Genomic DNA, 24,401 nt, shown 5'->3' on the forward strand with positions numbered 1-24,401 from the left:
CGTCTTTTAAAGGATTTCGTTTGGCGTGGTTTCAGACATCCAGACATGGGCGGATCCACAATTTACTGCTCAAAGTCTATCACAATGCGGTTTTCAAGACAGGGGCTGCCGATGTCCGTAGATAAGGAAGCATTTCTGCAGACCGCTATTCAATCTCTCATAAAGTTAGCAGTTGTGATTTGGGTACCAGTACACCAATAGTGTCAAGAATTTAATTCCAATCTTTTGTAGTACCGAGGCTGGATGGCTTGGTCAAACCAATATTGAACCTAGAAGGGATCAATCAGTACGTCACTTACTACAGATTCTAGATGGATTTGCTGCGGTCAGTGATTAATGGTGTAAAACCACAGGAATTCATGATTTCTCTGGATCTCAAAGACCAATTTTGCCACCACATCAGGCGTTCCTGAGGTTGCAATTTAACTGAACCATTATCAATTTCAGGCACTACCATTTGGCCTGTCCTCAACGCCTCGAGTATTCACAAAGGTCAAGTCAGTGATGATTGCTCATCTCAGATTCCTGGGACTGATAATAGTTCTGTACTTAGACGGTCTCCTCATCAAGGCTTCATCTCAACAAATGCTTCTTCAAAATGCCTTACTAAATGTCCTAGTTTAGCAGTTAGTGCTCAAACCGAGGCAATCTCGGTGCACTTCTGCATTCGACTGTTAGGAAAGATGGTGGCGTCTTTCAATGCAATCCAGTTCGGAAGATTCCACTCACATTCTTTTCACCTAGACTTTCTCGCACAGGGGTCAAGGTCTCATCTACAAATTCATCAGACAGTGCGCTTGTCTCCAAGGGCCAGAGTTTTCTCTACTCTGGTGGCTCCAAACAAGAATCTCACAGTAGGAAAGCGGCTCACAGTCTGAAATTGAAATTCTGACGAGGGATGCAAGTCTCTAAGGTTTGGGAGTAGTGGTCCTGCATTGTCAGTTTCAGGGTCTATGGTCAGACCAAGAAAGATTATTGACAATTAATTTCTTGGAACTCAGAGCAATTTTCAATGTTCTGCACCGGGCAGTCCACTTACTCCAGTCTCAAACTGTTCAGGTTCAGTCAGGCAATGCGATGGCTGTGGCATACGTCAACAAACAAAGATGGCCATGCGGAAAGGGCCGAACATCATGAAGTGATTCTATCAGCTGTGTTCATTCCAGGCGTAAACAACTGGTAAGCAGATTATCTCAGTCATCAGGATTTTCATCAAAGGACATGGGTATTGCATCCACAAGTGTTTCACATGTTAGTCCAGCGGTGGGGTTCCCCACAGGTGAATCTAATGGCATCTCGCCAAAATCATCAAACACAAGTATGTGTCCAGGAGAAGAGAACTAAAGGCGGAGGTAGTGGATGCTCTCACGATAGCTTGGCCGTACAGCCTGGTATCTATTTCATCCATTTTTGCCGCTTCCTCGGTTGCTAAAGCGGATCAAAAGAGAATCCACAACCGTCATACTAGTGGCGCCTCATTGCCCTCGGAGAGCTTGGTTCTCAGATCTCCGTGATTTATTCTCAGACGATCCGTGGCCGCTACTTCTTCATTCACACCTTCTGTAACGGTCCGTTTCGTCACCCCGATTTAGCGCAGTTGCGTTTGGCGGAGTGGCTGTTGAGACCGCACTCTTAAGGAAAGAGGGTATTCCAAAATTAGTTATACCAACCATGCTGCAAGCTAAAAAGCCGGTTACCGCAGCTCTCTATCATCACATTTGGCAAGCTTGTATAGTGTGGTGTGAAACACTGAAGTTTCGACATTTTCATTCAAGTTATCCCGTCTTTTACTGTTTTTACAAATGGGATTAGATGAAGACTACATTTAGCATCTCTAAAAGTGAAGGTATCCGCTTGTCAATTTTCTTACAGCGGTGTTTGGCTTTTTTGTCAGCAGTTCAGTTTCCTGCAACGTGTAATTAGAGTTCAACCTCCGTTTATACCACCTGCAGCTCCATGGAACTTAAATCTAGTTTTAGATTTTTTGCAGTCTTCAAATTTTTTTTTTTTAACTCTTACAACAAGTGTAGGTTAAGTTATAGCTTGGAAAACAGATTTTCTCTTAGCCTTAGCTTCTGCAGGGCGTGTTTCCAAATTGGGTGCGTTGTCATGCTGAGCACCATATCTGGTGTTTCCTGATGAGAAAGCAGAGCTTTGAAAAAATCCTGGTTTTCTACCAAAGGGGGTGTACGCTTTTCACATAAATCAGCCAATCAGGGTTCCTGTTTGATCAGAAGATTCAGGAACTCCAGCTACTTTGGATGTGATTCGCGCTGTTTGTATATATGTGGCACGAACATCAACAGTCCGTAAACCAGATATTTGTTCTCTCTGATGTAGTTAAGGTACGTTGGCCACCTTCCAAACAAACCTTGACTACAGAAATTAAGCTGAACATTCGTCAAGCTTATTTTCATGCTAGTCTACAATCGCCTGCATCTATTTTAGAACACTCCACGTGTTCAGTAGAAACGTCATGGGCAGCAGGTCGTGGGGTTTCCACAATGCAACTTTGCCATGCAGCTACATGGTCGCTGGTGCACACGTTTGTGCGCTTTTACAAGTTTAATACTTTTGCTGCATCAGCATCTAGCTTTGTCGTCTAGGATTACAGGTGCCAACCAGCTCTCCCGCCCAAGGGAGAAACTTTGGTATGTCCCAAGAGTACTCCAGTGGCCCCTAGTGGATGAAAAAGAAAATGGGATTTTGGTTCTTACCAAATAAATCCTTTTCTTTGAATCCATAGGGGACACTGGACGCCCTCCCAGAGCAGTTTCACCTGTCTCGTGGTAAGTTCTGTTTCTCTTATGATAAAATATTATAACCTGCGTGTTTCCATGTTCAGGTGATTGTTATCTATTGCCGTTTCAACTTCTAGTTGTTCGTTATGTTACATGTAATTCTCCACTGTTCAGTCTCTTTTGTCTCCTGTTCGGTACAGTAAAAACACTGGTGCATGATGGGAGTATGGAGAGGGTGGAGGGCTACACATTTAAATATTTCTCTAACGTCCTAGTGGATGCTGGGGACTCCGTAAGGACCATGGGGAATAGACGGGCTCCGCAGGAGACATGGGCACTTTAAGAAAGAATTTAGATTCTGGTGTGCTCTGGCTCCTCCCTCTATGTCCCTCCTCCAGACCTCAGTTTGAGACTGTGCCCGGACGAGCTGGGTGCGGTTCAGTGAGCTCTCCTGAGATTGCTGTGAGAAAGTATTTTGTTAGGTTTTTTATTTTCAGGGAGCTCTGCTGGCAACAGACTCCCTGCATCGTGGGACAGAGGGGAGAGAAGCAGCCCTACTCTCTGAAGCTAGGTCCTGCTTCTTAGGCTACTGGACACCATTAGCTCCAGAGGGATCGTACACAGGATCTCACCCTCGTCGTCCGATCCCAGAGCCGCGCCGCCGCCCCCCTCGCAGAGCCTGAAGACAGAAGCCGGGTGAGTATGAGAAACAAGAAGACTTCGAAATCGGCGGCAGAAGACTCCGTTCTTCACTGAGGTAACGCACAGCACTGCAGCTGTGTGCCATTGCTCCCACACACCTCACATACTCCGGTCACTGTTAGTGTGCAGGGCGCAGGGGGGGAGGGGGGTCGCGCCCTGGGCAGCATATGGACCTCTTTTGGCAAAAGTACACATATATACAGTTGGGCACTGTATATATGTACGAGCCCCCGCCAAGAAAATTTATATTTAAGCGGGACAGAAGCCCGCTGTCGAGGGGGCGGGGCTTCTTCCTCAGCACTCACCTGCGCCTTTTTTTCTCCACAGCTCCGCTGAGGGGAAGCTCCCCAGGCTCTACCCTGCAGATACACGGTAGAAGAGGGTAAAAAGAGAGGGGGGGCACATAATTAAGAGCAAAAATCAATATAAACAGCAGCTACTGGGTTAACATTAAGTTACTGTGTTATTCCTGGGTTTATAGCGCTGGGGTGTGTGCTGGCATACTCTCTCTCTGTCTCTCCAAAGGGCCTTGTGGGGGAATTGTCTTCAGATGAGCATTCCCTGAGTGTGTGGTGTGTCGGTACGTGTGTGTCGACATGTCTGAGGTAAAAGGCTCCCCTAAGGAGGAGATGGAGCAAATGTGTGTGTGAGTGGTGTCTCCGTCGTCAACGCTGACACCTTTTTGGATATGTGAAATTAAGTGCTAAGGAAAATTTATTGCACAAAAGATTAGAGAACAGACAGGGAATCTACCCATATCTGTCCCTATGTCGCAGAGACCTTCAGAGTCTCTCAATGCTCACTATCCAAAATAATAGACACTGATATCGACACGGAGTCTGACTCCAGTGTCGACTACGATAATGCAAAGTTACAGCCAAAATGGCAGGTATTCAATATATGATTATTGTAATAAAAAATGTTTTGCATATCACTGATGACTCATCTGTCCCTGACACAAGGGTACACATGTTTAAGGGGAAGAAAGCTGAGGTAAATTTCCCTCCTCTCATGAAGAAAAAGAGCGTGAATCTCCAGACAAGAGACTGCAGTTTCCCACAAAGAATTCTCAGGGAGTATCCTTTCCCTATTAGGGCCAGGATACGATGGGAATCTTCCCCTAGGGTGTCACGTTTGCCCAGAAGGTAGCGCTGACTTAACAGCTATCCTCAGGGATCCTGCAGATAACGTGCAGTAAAAGTACTTTGAAGTTCATTTACACACATTCTGGTACACTACTCAGACCGGGGATTGTGTCGGCATGGGTTTATAGCGCTGTAGCAGCGTGGACAGATACCTCATCAGCAGATATTGAGACCCTAGTATGTATGTGTATATATATATATATATATATATATATATAAAAGATGCTGTCTTAGATATATATATAAAACATGCCCAAAGAGACATTAGTCTACTGGTTTCTATGTCGATTTCTGCTTGACGTGTCCTGTGGAACATGCAATGGACAGGTGATGCCGACTTGAGGCATTTGGAAGGTTTACCTTACAAGGCTGAGGATTATGTGGAGAAGGGATCTCGGACCTGGTCTCCACAGCTATAGCTGGTAATTCTGATCTTTTGCCTTCTATTCCAGCACAGCCTAGGAAAGCACGACATTATCAAATGCAGTCCTTTCGATCACAAAGAAACAAGAAAGTCCGAGGTGCGTCCTTTCTTGCCAGAGGCAGGGGCAGAGGAAAGAAGCTGCACAACACAGCTAGTTCCCAGGAACAGAAGTCCTCCCCGGCCTCTTCAAAATCCACCGCATGTCGCTGGGGCTCCACAGGCGGAGCTAGGCCCGGTGGGGGCATGTCTTCGAAATTTCAGCCACAAGTGGGTTCACTCCCTGTTGGATCCCTGGGCAATAGATATTGTGTCTCAGGGATACAAGCTGGACTTCGAGGAGATGCCCCCTCACCGACGGCCCTGCCGGCTTCCCCCCACGAGAGGGAAATAGTGTTATCAAATTGTATCTTCCACAGGTGGTGGTCAAGGTTCCCCTCCTTCAACAAGGAGGGGGTTATTAAGAAAGCAAATTAATCAACACCCAAGGCGCAAATACACTTATGCAGCTTATTGAGCAAATGAGGGCCACCTAACCCTCGTATGTGACGACAGTAAACAAAAAAACCCCTCAAATAATAGCGCTCAGTGTGGTTTCATATGAAATAGCTGGAAAAATACTTATAGTCCATATGTATAAAATAGAGTTCAATCCCAGGGTGACTCCTCCTGTTGTTATCTAGGGACGATCAGATCTTCCACTCCATACGATGTATCAACCATATATGTGAACAAAAGTAAAAATATGCGTCATGGTGTAGTACGTCTTTAAATGCTGAATATACACAATGCAACCAGGAAACCAACTGTCAAAGAAGATGGATGGCGTACCCCACTCACAGTTATTATGAATGTTCTTCACACATAAAGGTATCTTTCATTCCACCCAATGGTTATAAGTAAGGTATATAGTACAATGCGTACCGTTACTCACTCAGAACGGAATGCGAATCCTCACGTAGCGGTTTCTTTATATATGGCTCCAAGAATATCCACAGAAGTGTAATACTTTAAAAACACTTTAATATCCACAGAAGTGTAATACTTTTTTTTTTTTTTTGTTTACTAAGGAGGGGGTTATTATTCGACCATGTTGTAGTCCCGAAACCGGACGGTTCGGTCAGACCCATATTGAATTTAAAATCCCTGAACATATACTTGAAAAGGTTCAAATTCAAGATGGAATCGCTGAGAGCGGTCGTCGCAAGCCTGGAAGGGGGGGATTTTATGGTGTCTCTGGACATAAAGGATGCATACCTTCACGTCTTCATTTATCCACCTCATCAGGCGTACCTCAGATTTGTGGTACAGGATTGTCATTACCAATTCAGATGTTGCCGTTTGGTCTCCACGGCACCGAGAATATTTACCAAGGTAATGGCGGAAATGAGGGTACTCCTGCGGAAGCAAGGGGTCGCAATTATCCCATACTTGGACGATCTCCTCATAAAAGCGGGATCAAGAGAGCAGTTGCTGATCAGCGTAGCACTTTCTCTGGAAGTGTAACGGCAACACGGCTGGATTCTAAATATTCCAAAGTCGCTGTTGGTTCCTACGGCTCGTCTGCCTTTCCTAGGCATGATTCTAGACACAGACCAGTAAAGGGTTTATCTCCCGATAGAGAGAGCTCAGGAGCTCATGACACTGGTCAGGAACCTATGAAAACCAAAACAGGTGTCAGTGCATCACTGCACTCGAGTCCTGGGAAGGATGGTGGCATCATACGAGGCCATTCCCTTCGGCAGGTTCCATGCGAGGACCTTTCAATGGGACTTACTGGACAAGTGGTCCGGATCACATCTTCAGATGCATCGGTTAATCACCCTATCCCCCAGGGCCAGGGTGTCTCTCCTGTCTCTCCTGTGGTGGCTGCAGAGTGCTCACCTTCTGGAGGGCCGCAGATTCGGCATTCAGGACTGGGTCCTGGTGACCACGGATGCAAGCCTCCGAGGGTGGGGAGCAGTCACACGGGGAAGAAATTTCCAAGGTCTGTGGTCAAGTCAGGAGACTTGCCTTAACATCAACATCCTGGAACTAAGGGCCGTATACAACGCCCTACGTCAAGCGGAGACCCTGCTTCGCGACCAACCGGTTCTGATTCAGTCAGACACCATCACCGCAGTGGCTCATGTAAACCGACAAGGCGGCACAAGGAGCAGGGTAGCGATGGCTGAAGCCACCAGAATTCTTCGCTGGGAGTAAAATCACGTAAGCGCACTGTCAGCAGTGGACATCTGGGAAGCAGACTTCCTCAGCAGACACGACCTCCACCCGGGAGAGTGGGGACTTCATCAGGAAGTCTTCGCACAGACTGCAAGTCGGTGGGAACTGCCACAGGTGGACATGATGGCATCCCGCCTCAACAAAAAACTACAGAGGTATTGCGCCAGGTCAAGAGACCCTCAGGTGATAGCTGTAGACGCCCTGGTGACACCGTGGGTGTTCCAGTCGGTCTATGTATTTCCTCCTCTTCCTCTCATACCCAAGGTGCTGAGAATAATAAGAAAAAGAGGAGTGAGAACGATACTCATTGTTCCATATTGGCCACGATGGACTTGGTATCCAGATATGCAAGAAATGCTCACAGAGGACTCGTGGCCTCTTCCTCTAAGACAGGACTTGTTGCAACAGGTGCCCTGTCTGTTCCAAGACTTACCGCGGCTGCGTTTGACGGCATGGCGGTTGAACGCCAGATCCTAGCAGAGAAAGGCATTCCGGATGAGGTCATTCCTACGCTGATAAAGGCTAGGAAGGACGTGGCAGCTCAACATTATCACCGTATATGGCGAAAATATGTTGCTTGGTGTGAGGCCAGGAATGCCCCTACGGAGGAATTCCAGCTGGGCTGTTTCCATCACTTCCTACAGTCAGGAGTGATTGGGGTCCATTAAGGTCCAGATTTCGGCCCTATCCATTTTCTTTCAAAAGGAGTTGACTTCTCTACCTGAATTTCAGACGTTTGTAAAGGGAGTGCTGCATATTCAGCCCCCTTTTGTGCCTCCAGTGGCACCTTGGGATCTTAACGTGGTGTTGAGTTTCCTGAAATTCCACTTGTTTGAACCACTCAAAACGGTGGAGTTGAAATATCTCATGTGGAAGGTTGTCATGCTATTAGCCTTGGCTTCGGCTAGGCGTGTGTCAGAGTTGGCGGCTTTGTCACATAAAAGCCCCTATCTGGTTTTCTATGCGGATAGAGCAGAATTGCAGACCCGTCCACAATTTCTGACGAAAGTGGTTCATCCTTTCATATAAACCAACCTATTGTGGTGCCTGTGGCTACTACGGACTTGGAGGATTCCGAGTTGCTTGATGTAGTCAGGGGTTTGAAGGTTTATGTAGCCAGAACGGCTAGGGTCAGGAAAACAGAGTCTTTGTTTATCCTGTATGCTTCCAACAAGCTTGGTGCTCCTGCTTCAAAGCAGACTATTGCTCGCTGGATCTGTAACACGATTCAGCAGGCTCATTCGGCGGCTGGATTGCCGCTGCCAAGATCAGTTAAGGCCCATTCCACTAGGAAGGTGAGCTCTTCTTGGGCGGCTGCCGAGGGGTCTCGGCATTACAACTTTGCCGAGCGGCTACTTGGTCAGGTTCAAACACTTTTGCAAAGTTCTACAAGTTTGATACCCTGGCCGAGGAGGACCTTGTGTTTGCTCAATCGGTGCTGCCGAGTCATCCGCACTCTCCCGCCCGTTTGGGAGCTTTGGTATAATCCCCATGGTCCTTACGGAGTCCCCAGCATCCACTAGGACGTTAGAGAAAATAAGATTTTACTTACCGGTAAATCTATTTCTCGTAGTCCGTAATTGATGCTGGGCGCCCGTCCCAAGTGTGGACTTTTTCTGCAATGCTTGTATATAGTTATTGCTTAAATAAGGGCTATGTTATGGTTGCATCAGGGTTGACCTGTTGCTCTGTTGTTGTTCATACTGTTGACTGGGTATGTTTATCACAAGTTATACGGTGTGGCTGGTATGAGCCTTGCCCTGGATTTCCAAAATCCTTTCCTTGTACTGTCAGCTCTTTCGGGCACAGTTTCTCTAACTGAGGTCTGGAGGAGGGACATAGAGGGAGGAGCCAGAGCACACCAGAATCTAAATTCTTTCTTAAAGTGCCCATGTCTCCTGCGGAGCCCGTCTATTCCCCATGGTCCTTACGGAGTCCCCAGCATCCACTACGGACTACGAGAAATAGATTTACCGGTAAGTAAAATCTTATTTTAAATGTGCCTATCCCTGCTAATGCCCGGTCCATATCCCAAAAGTACTCCAGTGTCCTCTATGGATTCAAAGAAAAGGATTTATCTGGTAAGCACCAAAATCCCATTTTTATGTTCCTTTAACTCAGTGTCTTGGGGACTGGGAGTGCATTTTATGGAACTAAGGGGCAGTGAAAAAGTTTGGGAACTACTGGCCTATGATAAGTTTACGTGTTGTGTCCTGTATATGAACCATTTATGTTTGTTATAAACTAAAAGGGAAAATGCACACAAAGCAGGCCAACTTGTGTCCTTTTGACTCTGCACAGTCACATATCTATCTATCTATCTATCTATCTATCTATCTATCTATCTGTCTGTCTGTCTGTCTGTCTGTCTGTCTGTCTGTCTGTCTGTCTGTCTATCTATCTATCTATCTATCTATCTATATAACTTTTTTTATTTATGTACTTTTATATTTTACTTAGACAGATGTGGCGATCATACTACAATATAAGCAGTTACAATCCTCAGCTGTACAAAACATATCAGTATAGATTTTAGAAAATATAGCATCCCCAAAATAGTAGAGAAAATGTTTAAAACGTCTTATTCAAACAGTTGTATAAATTTGAAAACGATTAATGTTTCACTATAAATATCACCATGACAAAGAAAGCTACCCCATGTGTGTATTTCCCTTGGTGCATATATTATGAAAATTATCCTCAAAAGAATGTGTAGTTATTAATATTATTGCAGTGCTTTTCACTAACACATGGTGCTGTTGGTGGCAATGGAAAGTCTCTTTCTGAAAACGATAGCTGATCATTTTATTAATTGAATTATAATTCTTTCTCCCCAGTTACAAGAGAAGCTATCAGAAGAGAATTCTCTGCGGACTTTGCTTGAGGAGGAGCGGGATGTTCTGTTGCTTACATTGCAGGACCTGACAAAAGCTATTGAAAAGGAGCGAAAACATGTAAGCAGTATATGCTGTTTTATTATCCTGGATCCGTAAGATATACACAGTCAGTAATAACACCTATTTCTATCTGTGAATGCATTACAGATACAGGAGCTACAGCTGCACTGCCAGACTGTGTACAGAGAAGGACAGGAAGTGAGGGATAAATTACAGGAGGTAGAACCAAGGTGTCAGAAACTGGAAATAAAGAATGAGGAGCTTCAATCTGACTTGGGTATACAGGAAAAGTAGAACATGTGTTGTATGCAACGTGTTAATTACATTAAAAGTAGAGTAATGCGTTATCTTTGGTTCCATAGTTGGCAATGGTGACTGTGCACCTAAAGTTTAAAGTTTTCTTCAGGACTTGTTTTCGTCTAATTCACTCTTCCAACGTATTCACTCTGTATCTCTTGTTAGAATACCTCTTGGTTGTCTTTTGCAATTTCCTATTTCCTTTTTTTTTTTTTTCTCGTACCCCTGTCCCCTCTATATGAGCATTGGAATCCTGTGTAGTGTTCTGTCTGATGTGCATGTATTGTTATTTCACAGAGGCAAAAGACTCACTTGTAAGCCAGCTGCAGGAGGAAGTTAAGGTATGAAACAAGGGCATCAGTGACATAGTGGTGGGATAATTTTGCTACTATTACCTTGTTGATGAGAATATGTATGGTGACAGTTGAGCATTACAGACAGCAGTCACTGCAGTGTGTATATTATATTTAATGTGGTTGGGCACATACACAAATAATGCAAATTGAATGTACACTATTACCAGTGGAACATAATCCACTGAGTTTAGGTAGATTATACTGCTTGAAATTGCACCATTTGATATAAAAAAACAACAGTCTTTTATTGTTTTTTTGTGATAACATTAGAAAGTCACAACGAAGTTTCAGTCTTCTAATGAGCGTGACTCTGCATTACTTTTAGATTATAAAAACCCTAATATTTTTAGTGTTACACAATTGGTAATTTTAAATAATGGGGGTGCAACCACAGATCACGTATGATGCAAACACAAAAGAAAAAGAAAGTGATCTGTTTGGGGTGCACTTTGAGTTTAAAATATAACGTTTATTAGTATCCTTAAAAGTGGATGGTATTCTGTATCACACTAGACAAAACAACATTTATGCGAAATATTGGTAAAAACATTGAGCACGGTAGGCATTGAATGACTAACACATTCAGTGTAGGTGCATTCGTATTATCAATCTAATTACAGCACAACACAAACTAATAGAATCCTCACTGATATAAGAGTGTAAATAGGGGATCAATACTATTAGTCATCCTCACATCTGCTATGCAGCACCATCGGCACTCTTCAATATACTCCCACTCACGGGGATCTGCTAGCTGTACCGCATTGTATCATAAGGCAGAAGGGAACCTCTCAATATCAGAGCATAGGACCCATGCTCTTTGCCTAAGGGATCACTAGTTCTACAGGATATCTCTAACACACATTGGCATTATTGAACCAAGCATTTTACTGTACGAGAGACATCTGAAGATGCCGAGTACTTATATTTTTGGTTCATGAGAGGTTATGAAATTATAAAAGAACTATAGTACAGAAAAATAATTACTGTACTTCTCTCCCCCTTTTCTCTGACGTCCTAGTGGATGCTGGGAACTCCGTAAGGACCATGGGGAATAGCGGGCTCCGCAGGAGACTGGGCACTCTAAAAGAAAGATTAGGTACTATCTGGTGTGCACTGACTCCTCCCTCTATGCCCCTCCTCCAGACCTCAGTTAGAATCTGTGCCCGGCCCGAGCTGGTTGCACACTAGGGGCTCTCCTGAGCTCCTAGAAAAGAAAGTATTTGTTAGGTTTTTTATTTTCAGGGAGATCTGCTGGCAACAGACTCACTGCTACGAGGGACTAAGGGGAGAAGAAGCGAACCTACCTGCTTGCAGCTAGCTTGGGCTTCTTAGGCTACTGGACACCATTAGCTCCAGAGGGATCGAACACAGGCCCAGCCTCGGTCGTCTGGTCCCGGAGCCGCGCCGCCGTCCCCCTTACAGAGCCAGAAGCAAGAAGAACGTCCTGGAAATCGGCGGCTGAAGACTTCGGTCTTCATTAAGGTAGCGCACAGCACTGCAGCTGTGCGCCATTGCTCCCTATGCACACCACATACTCCGGTCACTGATGGGTGCAGGGCGCTGGGGGGGCGCCCTGGGCTGCAATTAGAGTACCTTAACTTTGGCAAACAACACATAATATAGCCTAATAAGCTATATATGTGTAAAAATCCCCTGCCATAATACAATTATAAGAGCGGGAGAAGTCTGCCGAAAAAGGGGCGGGGCTATCTCCCTCAGCACACTGGCGCCATTTTCTTTTCACAGTGCAGCTGGAAGACAGCTCCCCAGGCTCTCCCCTGCAGTTTCCAGGCTCAAAGGGTTAAAAAGAGAGGGGGGGCACTAAATTTAGGCGCAAACTATATAAAAAGCAGCTATAGGGATAAATCACTTTCTATTAGTGTAAATCCCTGATTAAATAGCGCTGTGGTGTGTGCTGGCATACTCTCTCTCTCTCTGTCTCCCCAAAGGACTTTGTGGGGTCCTGTCCTCAGCCAGAGCATTCCCTGTGTGTGTGCGGTGTGTCGGTACGGCTGTGTCGACTTGTTTGATGAGAAGGCTTATGTAGAGGCGGAGCAGGTGCCGATAAATGTGATGTCACCCCCTGCGGGGCCGACACCAGAGTGGGTGGATATGTGGAAGGTATTAACCGACAGTGTCAACTCCTTACATAAAAGGCTGGATGACGTAACAGCCATGGGACAGCCGGCTTCTCAGCCCGCGCCTGCCCAGGCGTCTCAAAGGCCATCAGGGGCTCAAAAACGTCCGCTACCTCAGATGGCAGACACAGATGTCGACACGGAGTCTGACTCCAGTGTCGACGAGGTTGAGACATATACACAATCCACTAGAGGCATCCGTTGCATGATTTCGGCAATGAAAAATGTGTTACACATTTCTGACATTAACCCAAGTACCACTAAAAAGGGGTTTTATGTTTGGGGAGAAAAAGCAGCCAGTGTTTTGTTCCCCCATCAGATGAATTGAATGAAGTGTGTGAAGAAGCGTGGGTTTCCCCCGATAAGAAACTGGTAATTTCTAAAAAGTTACTGATGGCGTACCCTTTCCCGCCAGAGGATAGGTCACGTTGGGAGATATCCCCTAGGGTGGATAAGGCGCTCACACGTTTGTCAAAAAAGGTGGCACTGCCGTCTCAGGATACGGCCACCTTGAAGGAGCCTGCTGATAGAAAGCAGGAGGAAATCCTGAAGTCTGTATATACACACTCGGGTACTATACTGAGACCTGCAATTGCCTCAGCATGGAGGTGTAGTGCTGCTGCAGCGTGGGATGATACCCTGTCAGATAATAGTGTTACCCTCGACAGGGATACTATTTTGCTAACCATAGAGCATATTAAAGACGTCGTCTTATATATGAGGGATGCACAGAGGGATATTTGCCGGCTGGCATCCAGAATTAATGCAATGTCCATTTCTGCCAGGAGGGTATTATGGACCCGGCAGTGGACAGGTGATGCTGATTCTAAAAGGCACATGGAGATTCTGCCTTATAAGGGTGAGGAATTGTTTGGGGATGGTCTCTCGGACCTCGTATCCACAGCAACAGCTGGGAAGTCAACATTTTTACCTCAGGTTCCCTCACAGCCTAAGAAAGCACCGTATTATCAGGTACAGTCCTTTCGGCCTCAGAAAAGCAAGCGGGTCAAAGGCGCTTCCTTTCTGCCAGAGGCAAGGGAAGAAGGAAAAAGGCTGCACCAGACAGCCTGTTCCCAGGATCAAAAATCTTCCCCTGCTTCCTCTAAGTCCACCGCATGACGCTGGGGCTCCACAGGCTGAGCCAGGTGCGGTGTGGGCGCGTCTCCGGAACTTCAGCGACCAGTGGGCTCGCTCACAGATGGATCCCTGGGTTCTGCAAGTAGTATCACAGGGATACAAGCTGGAGTTCGAGGCGATTCCCCCTCGCCGTTACCTCAAATCAGCCTTGCCTGCTGCCCTCAGAGAAAGGGAGGTAGTACTGGCGGCAATTCACAAGCTGTATCTTTAGCAGGTGATAATCAAGGTACCCCTCCTTCAACAGGGACGGGGTTACTATTCCACAATGTTGTGGTACCGAAACCAGACGGTTCGGTGAGACCCATTCTAAATTTAAAATCCTTGAACATTTATATAAAAAAGTTCAAGTTCAAAGTACCTCAAGGGTGTGGTACAGGACTGTCATTACCAATTCCAGACGTTGCCGTCTGGTCTGTCCACGGCACCGAGGGTATTTACCAAGGTAATGGCCGAAATGATGATGCTCCTTCCGAAAGAAGGGATGCATGATTATTCCGTACTTGGACGATCGCCTTATAAAGGCGAGGTCCAAAGAGCAGTTGCTAGTCGGTGTGGCACTATCTCAGGAAGTGCTGCATCAGCACGGCTGGATTCTGAATATCCCTAAGTCGCAGCTGATTCCTGCGACGCGTCTGCTGTTCTTGGGCATGATTCTGGACACAGAACAGAAGAAGATATTTCTCCCGTAGGAGAAGGCCCAGGAATTATCATCTGGTCAGGGTCCTCCTGAAACCAAAGCAGGTGTTGGTGCATCACTGCACGCGAGTCCTGGGAAAGATGGTAGCTTCTTACGAAGCAAGTCCCTTCGGCAGATTCCATGCGAGGATCTTCCAGTGGGATCTGTTGGACAAGTGGTCCGGATCGCATCTCCAGATGCATCGGTTAATCACCCTGTCCCCGAGGGCCAGGGTGTCTCTGCTGTGGTGGCTGCAGAGTGCTCATCTGCTCGAAGGCCGCAGATTCGGCATACAGGACTGGGTCCTGGTGACCACGGATGCAAGCCTCCGAGGTTGGGGGGCAGTCACCCAGGGAAGAAACTTCCAAGGACAATGGTCAAGTCAGGAAACTTCCCTACACTTAAATATTCTGGAACTAAGGGACATTTACAACGCCCTGAGTCAAGCAGAACCCCTGCTTCAAAACCAACCGGTCAGTCAGACAACATCACAGCGGTCGCCCATGTAAACCGCCAGGGCGGCACAAGAAGCAGGGTGGCAATGGCAGAAGCCACAAGGATTCTTTGATGGCGGAGAATCACGTGATAGCACTGTCAGCAGTGTTCATTCCGGGAGTGGACAACTGGGAAGCAGATTTCCTCAGCAGGCACGACCTCCACCTGGGAGAGTGGGGACTTCATCCAGAAGTCTTATAGCTGATTGTGAACCGTTGGGAACGGCCACAGGTGGACATGATGGCGTCCCGCCTCAACAAAAAGCTAAAAAGATATTGCGCCAGGTCAAGGGACCCTCAGGCGATAGCTGTGGACGCTCTAGTGACACCGTGGGTGTACCAGTCGGTTTATGTGTTCCCTCCTCTTCCTCTCATACCCAAGGTACTGAGAATAATAAGAAGGAGAGGAGTAAGAACTATACTCATTGTTCCGGATTGGCCAAGAAGAGCTTGGTACCCAGAACTTCAAGAAATGATCTCAGAGGACCCTTGGCCTCTGCCGCTCAGACAGGACCTGCTACTGCAGGGGCCCTGTCTGTTCCAAGACTTACCGCGGCTGCGTTTGACGGCATGGCGGTTGAACACCGGATCCTAAAGGAAAAGGGCATTCCGGAGGAAGTCATTCCTACGCTGATTAAGCTAGGAAGGATGTGACCGCAAAACATTATCACCGCATATGGCGGAAATATGTTGCTTGGTGTGAGGCCTGGAAGGCCCCAACGGAGGAATTTCAGCTGGGTCGATTTCTGCACTTCCTACAGTCAGGGGTGACTATGGGCCTCAAATTGGGTTCCATTAAGGTCCAGATTTTGGCTCTGTCGATTTTCTTCCAAAACGAACTGGCTTCACTGCCTGAAGTTCAGACTGTTGTTAAAGGAGTGCTGCATATTCGGCCCCCTTTTGTGCCTCCAGTGGCACCTTGGGATCTCAACGTGGTGTTGGATTTCCTAAAGTCGCATTGGTTGAGCCACTTAAAACCGTGGAGCAAAAATATTTCACGCAGAAAGTGGTCATGCTGTTGGCCTTGGCTTCGGCCAGGCGTGTATCAGAATTGGCGGTTTTGTCATGTAAAAGCCCTTATCTGATTTTTCATATGGATAGGGCGGAATTGAGGACTCGTTCCCAATTTCTTCCTAAGGTGGTATCAGCGTTTCATTTGAACCAACCTATTGTGGTGCCTGCGGCTACTCGGGACTTGGAGGATTCCAAGTTGCTAAACGTAGTCAGGGCCCTGAAAATCTATGTTTCCAGGATGGCTAGAGTCAGGAAAACTGACTCGCTATTTATCCTGTATGCACCCAACAAGCTGGGTGCTCCTGCTTCAAAGCAGACTATTGCTCGCTGGATCTATAGCACGATTCAACTTGCACTTTCTGCGGCTGGACTGCCGCATCCTAAATCAGTAAAAGCCCATTCCACGAGGAAGGTGGGCTCTTCTTGGGCGGCTGCCCGACGGGTCTCGGCTTTACAGCTTTGCCGAGCTGCTACTTGGTCGGGTTCAAACACATTTGCAAAATTCTACAAGTTTGATACCCTGGCTGAGGAGGACCTTGAGTTTGCTCATTCGGTGCTGCAGAGTCATCCGCACTCTCCCGCCCGTTTGGGAGCTTTGGTATAATCCCCATGGTCCTTACGGAGTTCCCAGCATCCACTAGGACGTCAGAGAAAATAAGAATTTACTCACCGGTAATTCTATTTCTCGTAGTCCGTAGTGGATGCTGGGCGCCCATCCCAAGTGCGGATTGTCTGCAATACTTGTATATAGTTATTGCCTAACTAAAGGGTTATTGTTATGAGCCATCTTTTCGTGAGGCTCAGTTGTTATTCATACTGTTAACTGGGTATAGTATCACGAGTTGTACGGTGTGATTGGTGTGGCTGGTATGAGTCTTACCCGGGATTCCAAATCCTTTCCTTATTGTGTCAGCTCTTCCGGGCACAGTTTCCCTAACTGAGGTCTGGAGGAGGGGCATAGAGGGAGGAGCCAGTGCACACCAGATAGTACCTAATCTTTCTTTTAGAGTGCCCAGTCTCCTGCGGAGCCCGCTATTCCCCATGGTCCTTACGGAGTTCCCAGCATCCACTACGGACTACGAGAAATAGAATTACCGGTGAGTAAATTCTTATTTTTTGCCAGATATTACCAGCAGTGATACCATTTATTGTGTAAAATATTTACAATATAAAATAGAGGCTGACTGCCAAGAATTACAGCTGAGCTCAAAACAGCAACATGTGTTGCGAATTTTTCATATATTGAATAGCACAGATTGAAACAATATTTAACAAGTGTTAGTAATTGTATACATAACCAGTAGACACAATAGAGACACTAAAGGCCCGTACACACTGGTCGATGTATCGGCCGTTCTCTTGAACGGCCGATACATCGCGGGACCGTCGGCCAGTGTGTACGGGCGATACGTCTGTGAACTCCGTCGTTCACAGACGTATCGCGTCGGCCGCGCAGCACAGCCGACAGCCAATATATCTAACAATATATTGGCCCGTCGCTGTGTGTGTACGGGGCGGTCGTCCGACCGCCCGTACACATGCTGCGGCGGCCGGCGGTGATTGTCAGGTGAACTGGGCGGGCGCGAGCGCCCGCCCAGTTCATGACGTCAGTCCCCCGACGGATCGGGCTGTGTGTATGCACAGCACACTGCCCGATCCGTACATAGATATATCTGCAGATCAATTGATCTGCAGATATATCTAATAGTGTGTACCCACCTTAAGGCTTTTTTAAACACTTTCTTTATTAATTTTTCTCTGTAACTCTCACATTGTCTTTATCTCTTCACGACTATATATGTTTTATACCAATATTTCGCATAAATGTTGTTTTGTCTAGTGTGATATATCATCCACTTTTAAGGATACTAATAAACGTTATATTTTTAACTCAAAGTGCACCCCAAACAGATCACTTTCTTTTTTCTTTTGTGTTTACTTTTAGATTATCCAGCAAAAGTGTGATGCAGAACTTGCTGAGGTGCGTAAGGATTCTGTTGCTCTGCAGGAAGGAGCAGAAACAGTTCAGGTAAAAAAAAACGAAAAGCTCTTACTAGTTGCACCAGTTTAAAAGGTCCTTTTCACTATCATAGTACAAGTATAATTAATTATAGATAAGTGCTTTTTTATGTCTTTTTCTGCTGCGGGGTACACTGGGCTCCACAAGGAATGGACAATGGGGTGTAGAGTAGGATCTTGATCCGAGGCACCAACAGGCTCAAAGCTTTGACTGTTCCCAGAATGCATAGCGCCGCCTTCTATATCACCCCGCCTCCCTGCACAGGATCTCAGTTTTGTAGTTGGTGTTGCAGTAGCAGGCACTTAACAGAGGAGCTGCTCCAGGCAGCCCTAAGAAGAGCTTTTTTTCTGAGGAAAAAAGTGAAGACTTCAAGGGCAGCAGCAGTGTTACATGTCAGTGGACATTCATGGCTGCAGCTCCGGCTCTCCCCAGCGGCGCTGTACACTCCCGAGCCCTGGTTGCCGGGTAACTACAGCTGGAGGCTCCGGTTTTCTTCTTGTCAGGCACACACGACGGGGGCTCTCCGGGATCGCGTGGCCGCGCTTCGGGAGGTGGTAAGTGGGTCCCGCTTGCGGGACCCGGTCTTTAAAGCGATCCGGCACGGTCAGTGGGAGGCAGGCCGCGCGCGCTGGCGGTGGACACTGTGGCAGTACAGGCGATCCCACTAGATCACCAGGGCATGGGACAGGTCAGGTTTTCTCTATAAACCGTTTTATTAGAGCCCGCAGTACCCGGTGGTTTTGCCAGCAGGGGGATAGAGCTTGGACCTGAAGCCCCTCCCCCAGCCCCAGGGTGCCATTTTCTGCAAATGTTCCTGCCCTGGAGCTGCATATCTGTCTCTCCTTCACTACCTTGCAGTGTCTGCGGCGCCATTATCCCTCAGCTCACTGTTCCTGGGAATGCTTGGGCAAATCCTCCTATGTAAAGCCGCCTGGTTGTCAGTGCTGTGACTTTACAAGACACTTAAGTATTCTACCTGCCTTTTTTAGTCAGTGTTAGTTAAGAAAGAGTGCATTTAGTCAGGGTTTCCTAGTACAATTACCCTGTGATATACATCCAGTTCTTACTGTGTACTGTTATATCTATTGTTATATAGCTGTGTAAGCTAGTCCAGTGCAGTATTCTTGTTAGTAATAACCTCTGCATTGTACAAACTGACTATTTGTGTGTGCATTTGATAGCTGAGTGGTGTCCATTTCGTGTCTTTCACTCAACCTGCTATCCCTATATTCTATAACCTGAGGGGGCTTGGTGCATCAGGTTTTATCTAATATAGGATTTTCACAAAGATATACTGTATTAAGTATTTTTCTCTGTGATTTAGTCACCATATCTCTCCTTTATCTCTGCTGGTGCTGACTACACTGCGCAGGGGTTTGGGCTAGAGGTATCGTGCTGCTGACAAATTGTACTGTGTTACCTCATACTGCAAGTTATATCATGTCTGCTTCTGAGGGTAACGGTTCTGGGGCTGAACACACTGCCGGTGTTGCTGAAGCCGCAGATACCTATGAGGAGAATATAGCAGCTTTGGGCTCTGGTTCTGGGGGCTCCTTGCCCCCCAGTGGGACGGTGGCAACGGGGGCAAATAATGACCCGCCTTGGGCCGCTTTTTCCACGCTTCTGCATACGCTAGTTCATAAACTAACACCCCCTATGGGACCCCCAATGCCGGTACAACCGTTTGTGGTCCCTGCAGCTAACCCGCCGTGGGTGGACGATTTATCTGCTCAAATTAAGAAGTTGAACCAGTCCCTGACTAATAAAAAGTCTGACAGTCGCTCGCCTACGTCCAAGGGGTCCTCTAAGCGAGCGCTTGTCTCCTCACAATTCACTGCTGTCACTGACATCTCGACGGATGAAGACGGCACTTACACTGACCCCACAGGTTCTGACTCAGATACGGCTGATGGGGAGGGTGGTTCACATGTGGATGTTCCTGATCTCTTGGAGGCTATTAAGTTAATTTTACAGATTAAGGATGATCCCGAACCATCCGTTCCTCCTAAGAAACAAGATAGGTTCAAGCGTCAGAAGGTAATTAATCAAGTTTTACCTCACTCTGACCACCTAATTGATATACGTCAGGAACCCTGGGAAAACCCGGGTACGAAGTTTGTGCCTCAAAAGAAGATGCTGGCTCGCTATCCCCTCGCGCCGGAGCTGTCTAAGAATTGGGAAACGCCTCATCCAGTGGACTCACATGTGGCTAGGATGGTGGTTTCCTCAGCTCTACCGGTCACCACCGTCACGTCTCTAAAAGAGCCTACGGATAAACGTGTGGAGGGTTGTCTGAAAGCGATTTACACCCTCACGGGTGCTGCACAAAGGCCCACTATTGCAGCTACTTGGGCTGCAGAGGCCATTGAAGCATGGACTTTGGAGTTAATGTTGAAATCTCCTCTGACCATGTTAGACAATGCTTGTCTTATATTGTCACAGCTTCTCGTTATATTAAAGAGGCGGCTTCTGATGCTGGTATCCTGGCAGCCAAGGCCTCTACTACATCAGTCCTGGCTCGCCGGATATTGTGGCTGAGATCCTGGTCTGTGGATCTGGACTCTAGAAAAACCCTGGAGGTACTCCCTTTTAAGGGAGATATTCTGTTTGGGGAGGATTTAAATAAGATTGTGGCTGACTTGGCTACTGCCAAAACTGCCTGTCTGCCAAGTACTGCTCCTTCTGTGTCGAAGGCTAAAGGTACTTCCTTTCGCCCCTTTCGTCCTTCAGGCAAAGCAAAAGGTCAGGCGTACAACAAGCAGGCCCGCACTTCCAAACCGGGTAAGCCTAAGCCCAAAAGAGCCTGGGTGGCCCGTCAGCCAGCTTCCAAGACAGATAAGCCGGCCGCATGACGGGGCGGGCCTCCCTCTGGGGGATCCCAGGGTGGGGGGCTGGCTTCTAGGGTATACCCAGGAATGGTTGAAGACCACTTCAGATGCCTGGGTACGGGAAGTCGTCACACGAGGTTACGCCATATCCTTCAAAAAATGACCCCTCATCGATTTTGCCAGACAGATGTCCCGTTGGACAAGACAAAGGCAAACACTCTACATTCGGTGGTACAGACCCTCCTGGATACAGGAGTCGTAGTACAGGTGCTTCTTGCACAGAGGGGCCGGGGGTACTATTCTCCTCTGTTTCTAGTCCCGAAACCGAATGGGTCCTCCCGGCCCATTCTCAACCTCAAGGCATTGAACAGGTTTGTGAAGTTTTCCAAGTTCCGGATGGAAACCCTTCGCTCTATAGTTCTGGCCTTGGAACCTGGGGACTTCATGGTCTCCCTGGATATACAGGATGCTTACCTGCATGTTCCTATAGCAGTGTCTCATCAGCAATACCTGAGATTTGCGATTGGCAACTGCCATTACCAGTTTCGGGCGTTACTTTTTGGTTTAACAACGGCTCCGCGAGTCTTTTTAAAAGTCATGGCGGTGATGACGGTGGTACTCCGCCGTCAAGGGGACAGGATACTGCTGTATTTGGACGACTTGTTAATCCTGGCAAATTCCGCAGAACTTCTCCTGCGTCATCTTGATGTGACGGTCCGGTTTCTGCAAGCCCACGGGTGGCTCATCAACTGGAAGAAGTCATCCCTGATCCCTGCTCAGAGTATGGTGCATCTGGGATCACTATTGGACAACCAGCGGTTGTTCCTGTCTCAGGAGAAAGTCCTGAAACTTCAGGACAGGATTCGTTGCTTCCTATCTCGTCCGCAAGTGTCGATACATTCGGCGATGCAGGTGCTGGGCCTCATGGTGTCATCATTCGACATGGTGGAGTACGCTCAATTTCATTCTCGCCCTGTCCAGAGGCTGATTCTAGCCAAATGGGACGGCCTGCCTCACCGGATCAGGTCTCAAATGATCTCATTGACTCCGGAGGTCCGTCTGTCGCTGCTCTGGTGGCTCCGGGACCAACAACTGTGCAGGGGCCGTCCGTTCTTGATATCCGACTGGGTCCTGTTGACGACAGATGCCAGTCTAAGAGGTTGGGCCGCTGTGCTGGAGCAACACTCCCTTCAGGGGCGGTGGACCAAAAAGGAGTCCCTCCTCTCGATCAATATTCTGGAGTTGCGGCCGGTCTTCAATGCCTTGAACCTAGCCCAGCATTTAATTCAGAACCGTCCTGTTCAAGTACAGTCGGACAACGCCACCACAGTGGCTTACATAAATCATCAAGGCGGCACTCGAAGTCGCCTAGCAATGAAGGAAGTCTCACGGATTCTACAGTGGGCAGAACGCCATCTACCGGCCATATCGGCAATATTCATTCCGGGAGTCCTGAATTGGGAAGCGGACTTTCTCAGTCGTCAGGATGTGCATGCCGGCGACTGGGGCCTCCATCTAGAAGTTTTTCAACTCCTAGTGGAAAGGTGGGGCCTTCCAGACAAAGATCTGATGGCGTCTCGACACAATCACAAGGTTCCGGTCTTCTGAGCAAGGACAAGGGATCTTCAAGCAGCATTCGTGGATGCGCTGGCGGTGCCGTGGAGGTTTCGGCTGCCGTACGTGTTCCCTCCGTTGTCACTCCTGCCCAGGGTAATTCGGAAGTTCAAGCAAGAAAGAGGAATTCTGCTTCTCATAGCTCCAGCGTGGCCCAGACGGCACTGGTTGTCAGACCTGCAAGGCCTATCGTCAGAGCGTCCATTTCTACTTCCACAACGCCCAGACCTCCTCGTTCAGGGCCCCTGTGTCTACCAGGACCTAGCCCGGCTGTCTTTGACGGCGTGGCTCTTGAAGCTTCCTTCTTAAGGGCTAAAGGGTTTTCTGAGGCGGTCATTCAAACTATGTTGTGGGCCCGTAAACCTGCTTCAGCTCGGTTATACTATAGGGTTCTGGCATTCTTACTTTGTTTGGTGCGCATCTAACGATTATGACGCTTCCAAGTTTAGTATAGCCCAGTTGTTGGCTTTTCTTCAGCAGGGCCTGGACTTAGGCCTGCATCTGGCCTCCCTCAAGGTTCAAATATCTGCCTTGTCGGTGTGGTTTCAGAGAAAAATTGCGACCTTACCTGATGTGCATACCTTTACTCAGGGCGTGTTGCGTATCCAACCTCCCTATGTCCCGCCTGTGGCTCCTTGGGACTTGTCGGTGGTTTTGGAGGCGTTACAAGAGTCTCCGTTTGAACCCCTTAGTTCAGCTGATCTTAAATGGCTTTCCCTTAAGGTGGTGTTTCTGTTGGCTATTGCTTCAGCTAGAAGAATGTCGGATTTGGGTGCCTTGTCCTGTAGTTCCCCATATCTGATATTTCACCGTGACCGGGCGGTTCTTAGGACTCGTCCCGGCTATCTACCTAAGGTGGTTTCTTCGTTCCACCTTAATCAGGAGATTGTAGTTCCGGCACTTGTTTCTCCTGATCTGTCTTCCAAAGAGCGGTCTTTGGATGTGGTACGGGCTCTCCGTATCTATGTGAAGAGAACTGCTTCTATTAGGAAATCGGATTCTCTTTTTGTTGTGTTTGGGTTTCACAAACGTGGTTGGCCTGCTCACAAGCAAACTCTGGCCAGATGGATTAGAATGGTGATTGCACATGCTTATGTGAAGGCTGGTCTCTCTGCTCCTGATCACATTAAGGCCCATTCTACTCGGTCTGTTGGACCTTCTTGGGCGGCCCAACGTGGTGCGACCCTTGAACAATTGTGCAAGGCGGCTACGTGGTCCTCTGTGTACACGTTCATAAGGTTCTATGCCTTCGACACTGCCGCTTCCCAGGATGCTTCCTTTGGACGCAGGGTTCTTGTGCCCGCTACAGTGCGTCCCCTCCCATAAGGAACTGCTTTAGGACTTCCCCATTGTCCAATCCTTGTGGAGCCCAGTGTACCCCGCAGCAGAAAACGAGTTTTATGGTAAGAACTTACCTTTGTTAAAACTCTTTCTGCGAAGTACACTGGGCTCCACAATGCGCCCACCCTGACGCACTTAGCTTCTTTGGGTTGGTATGGCATTAGCCGCTGACACGTCTCCTGTCGCGAGAATGCGGTGTTGTGGCTACTAACCGTTGTCGTCTCTTTTCCTGCTACTGCATTGGACTGGTTAACTAAAAACTGAGATCCTGTGCAGGGAGGCGGGGTGATATAGGAGGCGGCGCTATGCATTCTGGGAACAGTCAAAGGCTTGAGCCTGTTGGTGCCTCAGATC

The 24,401-nt window shown here is 47.6% G+C and overlaps 1 protein-coding gene across 6 annotated transcripts in view; it reads left to right on the forward strand.

Annotated features, from left to right (window-relative positions):
- The window catches only part of CCDC150 (coiled-coil domain containing 150), a 389,117-nt gene that overhangs the window by 131,963 nt on the left and 232,753 nt on the right, over positions 1-24,401 (forward strand). For 5 of the 6 annotated variants that reach the window (XM_063916595.1, XM_063916594.1, XM_063916598.1 and 2 more), the window contains exons 5-8: positions 10,070-10,186; positions 10,277-10,406; positions 10,724-10,767; positions 18,190-18,273. In XM_063916595.1, the coding sequence (XP_063772665.1) occupies positions 10,070-10,186; positions 10,277-10,406; positions 10,724-10,767; positions 18,190-18,273 (375 nt within the window). The remainder of the gene's footprint in view (positions 1-10,069; positions 10,187-10,276; positions 10,407-10,723; positions 10,768-18,189; positions 18,274-24,401) is intronic. The other variant, XM_063916597.1, reaches the window with a different exon arrangement.

The sequence above is a fragment of the Pseudophryne corroboree genome, chromosome 4 (genome assembly GCF_028390025.1).
Source record: "Pseudophryne corroboree isolate aPseCor3 chromosome 4, aPseCor3.hap2, whole genome shotgun sequence".
NCBI lineage: Eukaryota > Metazoa > Chordata > Amphibia > Anura > Myobatrachidae > Pseudophryne > Pseudophryne corroboree.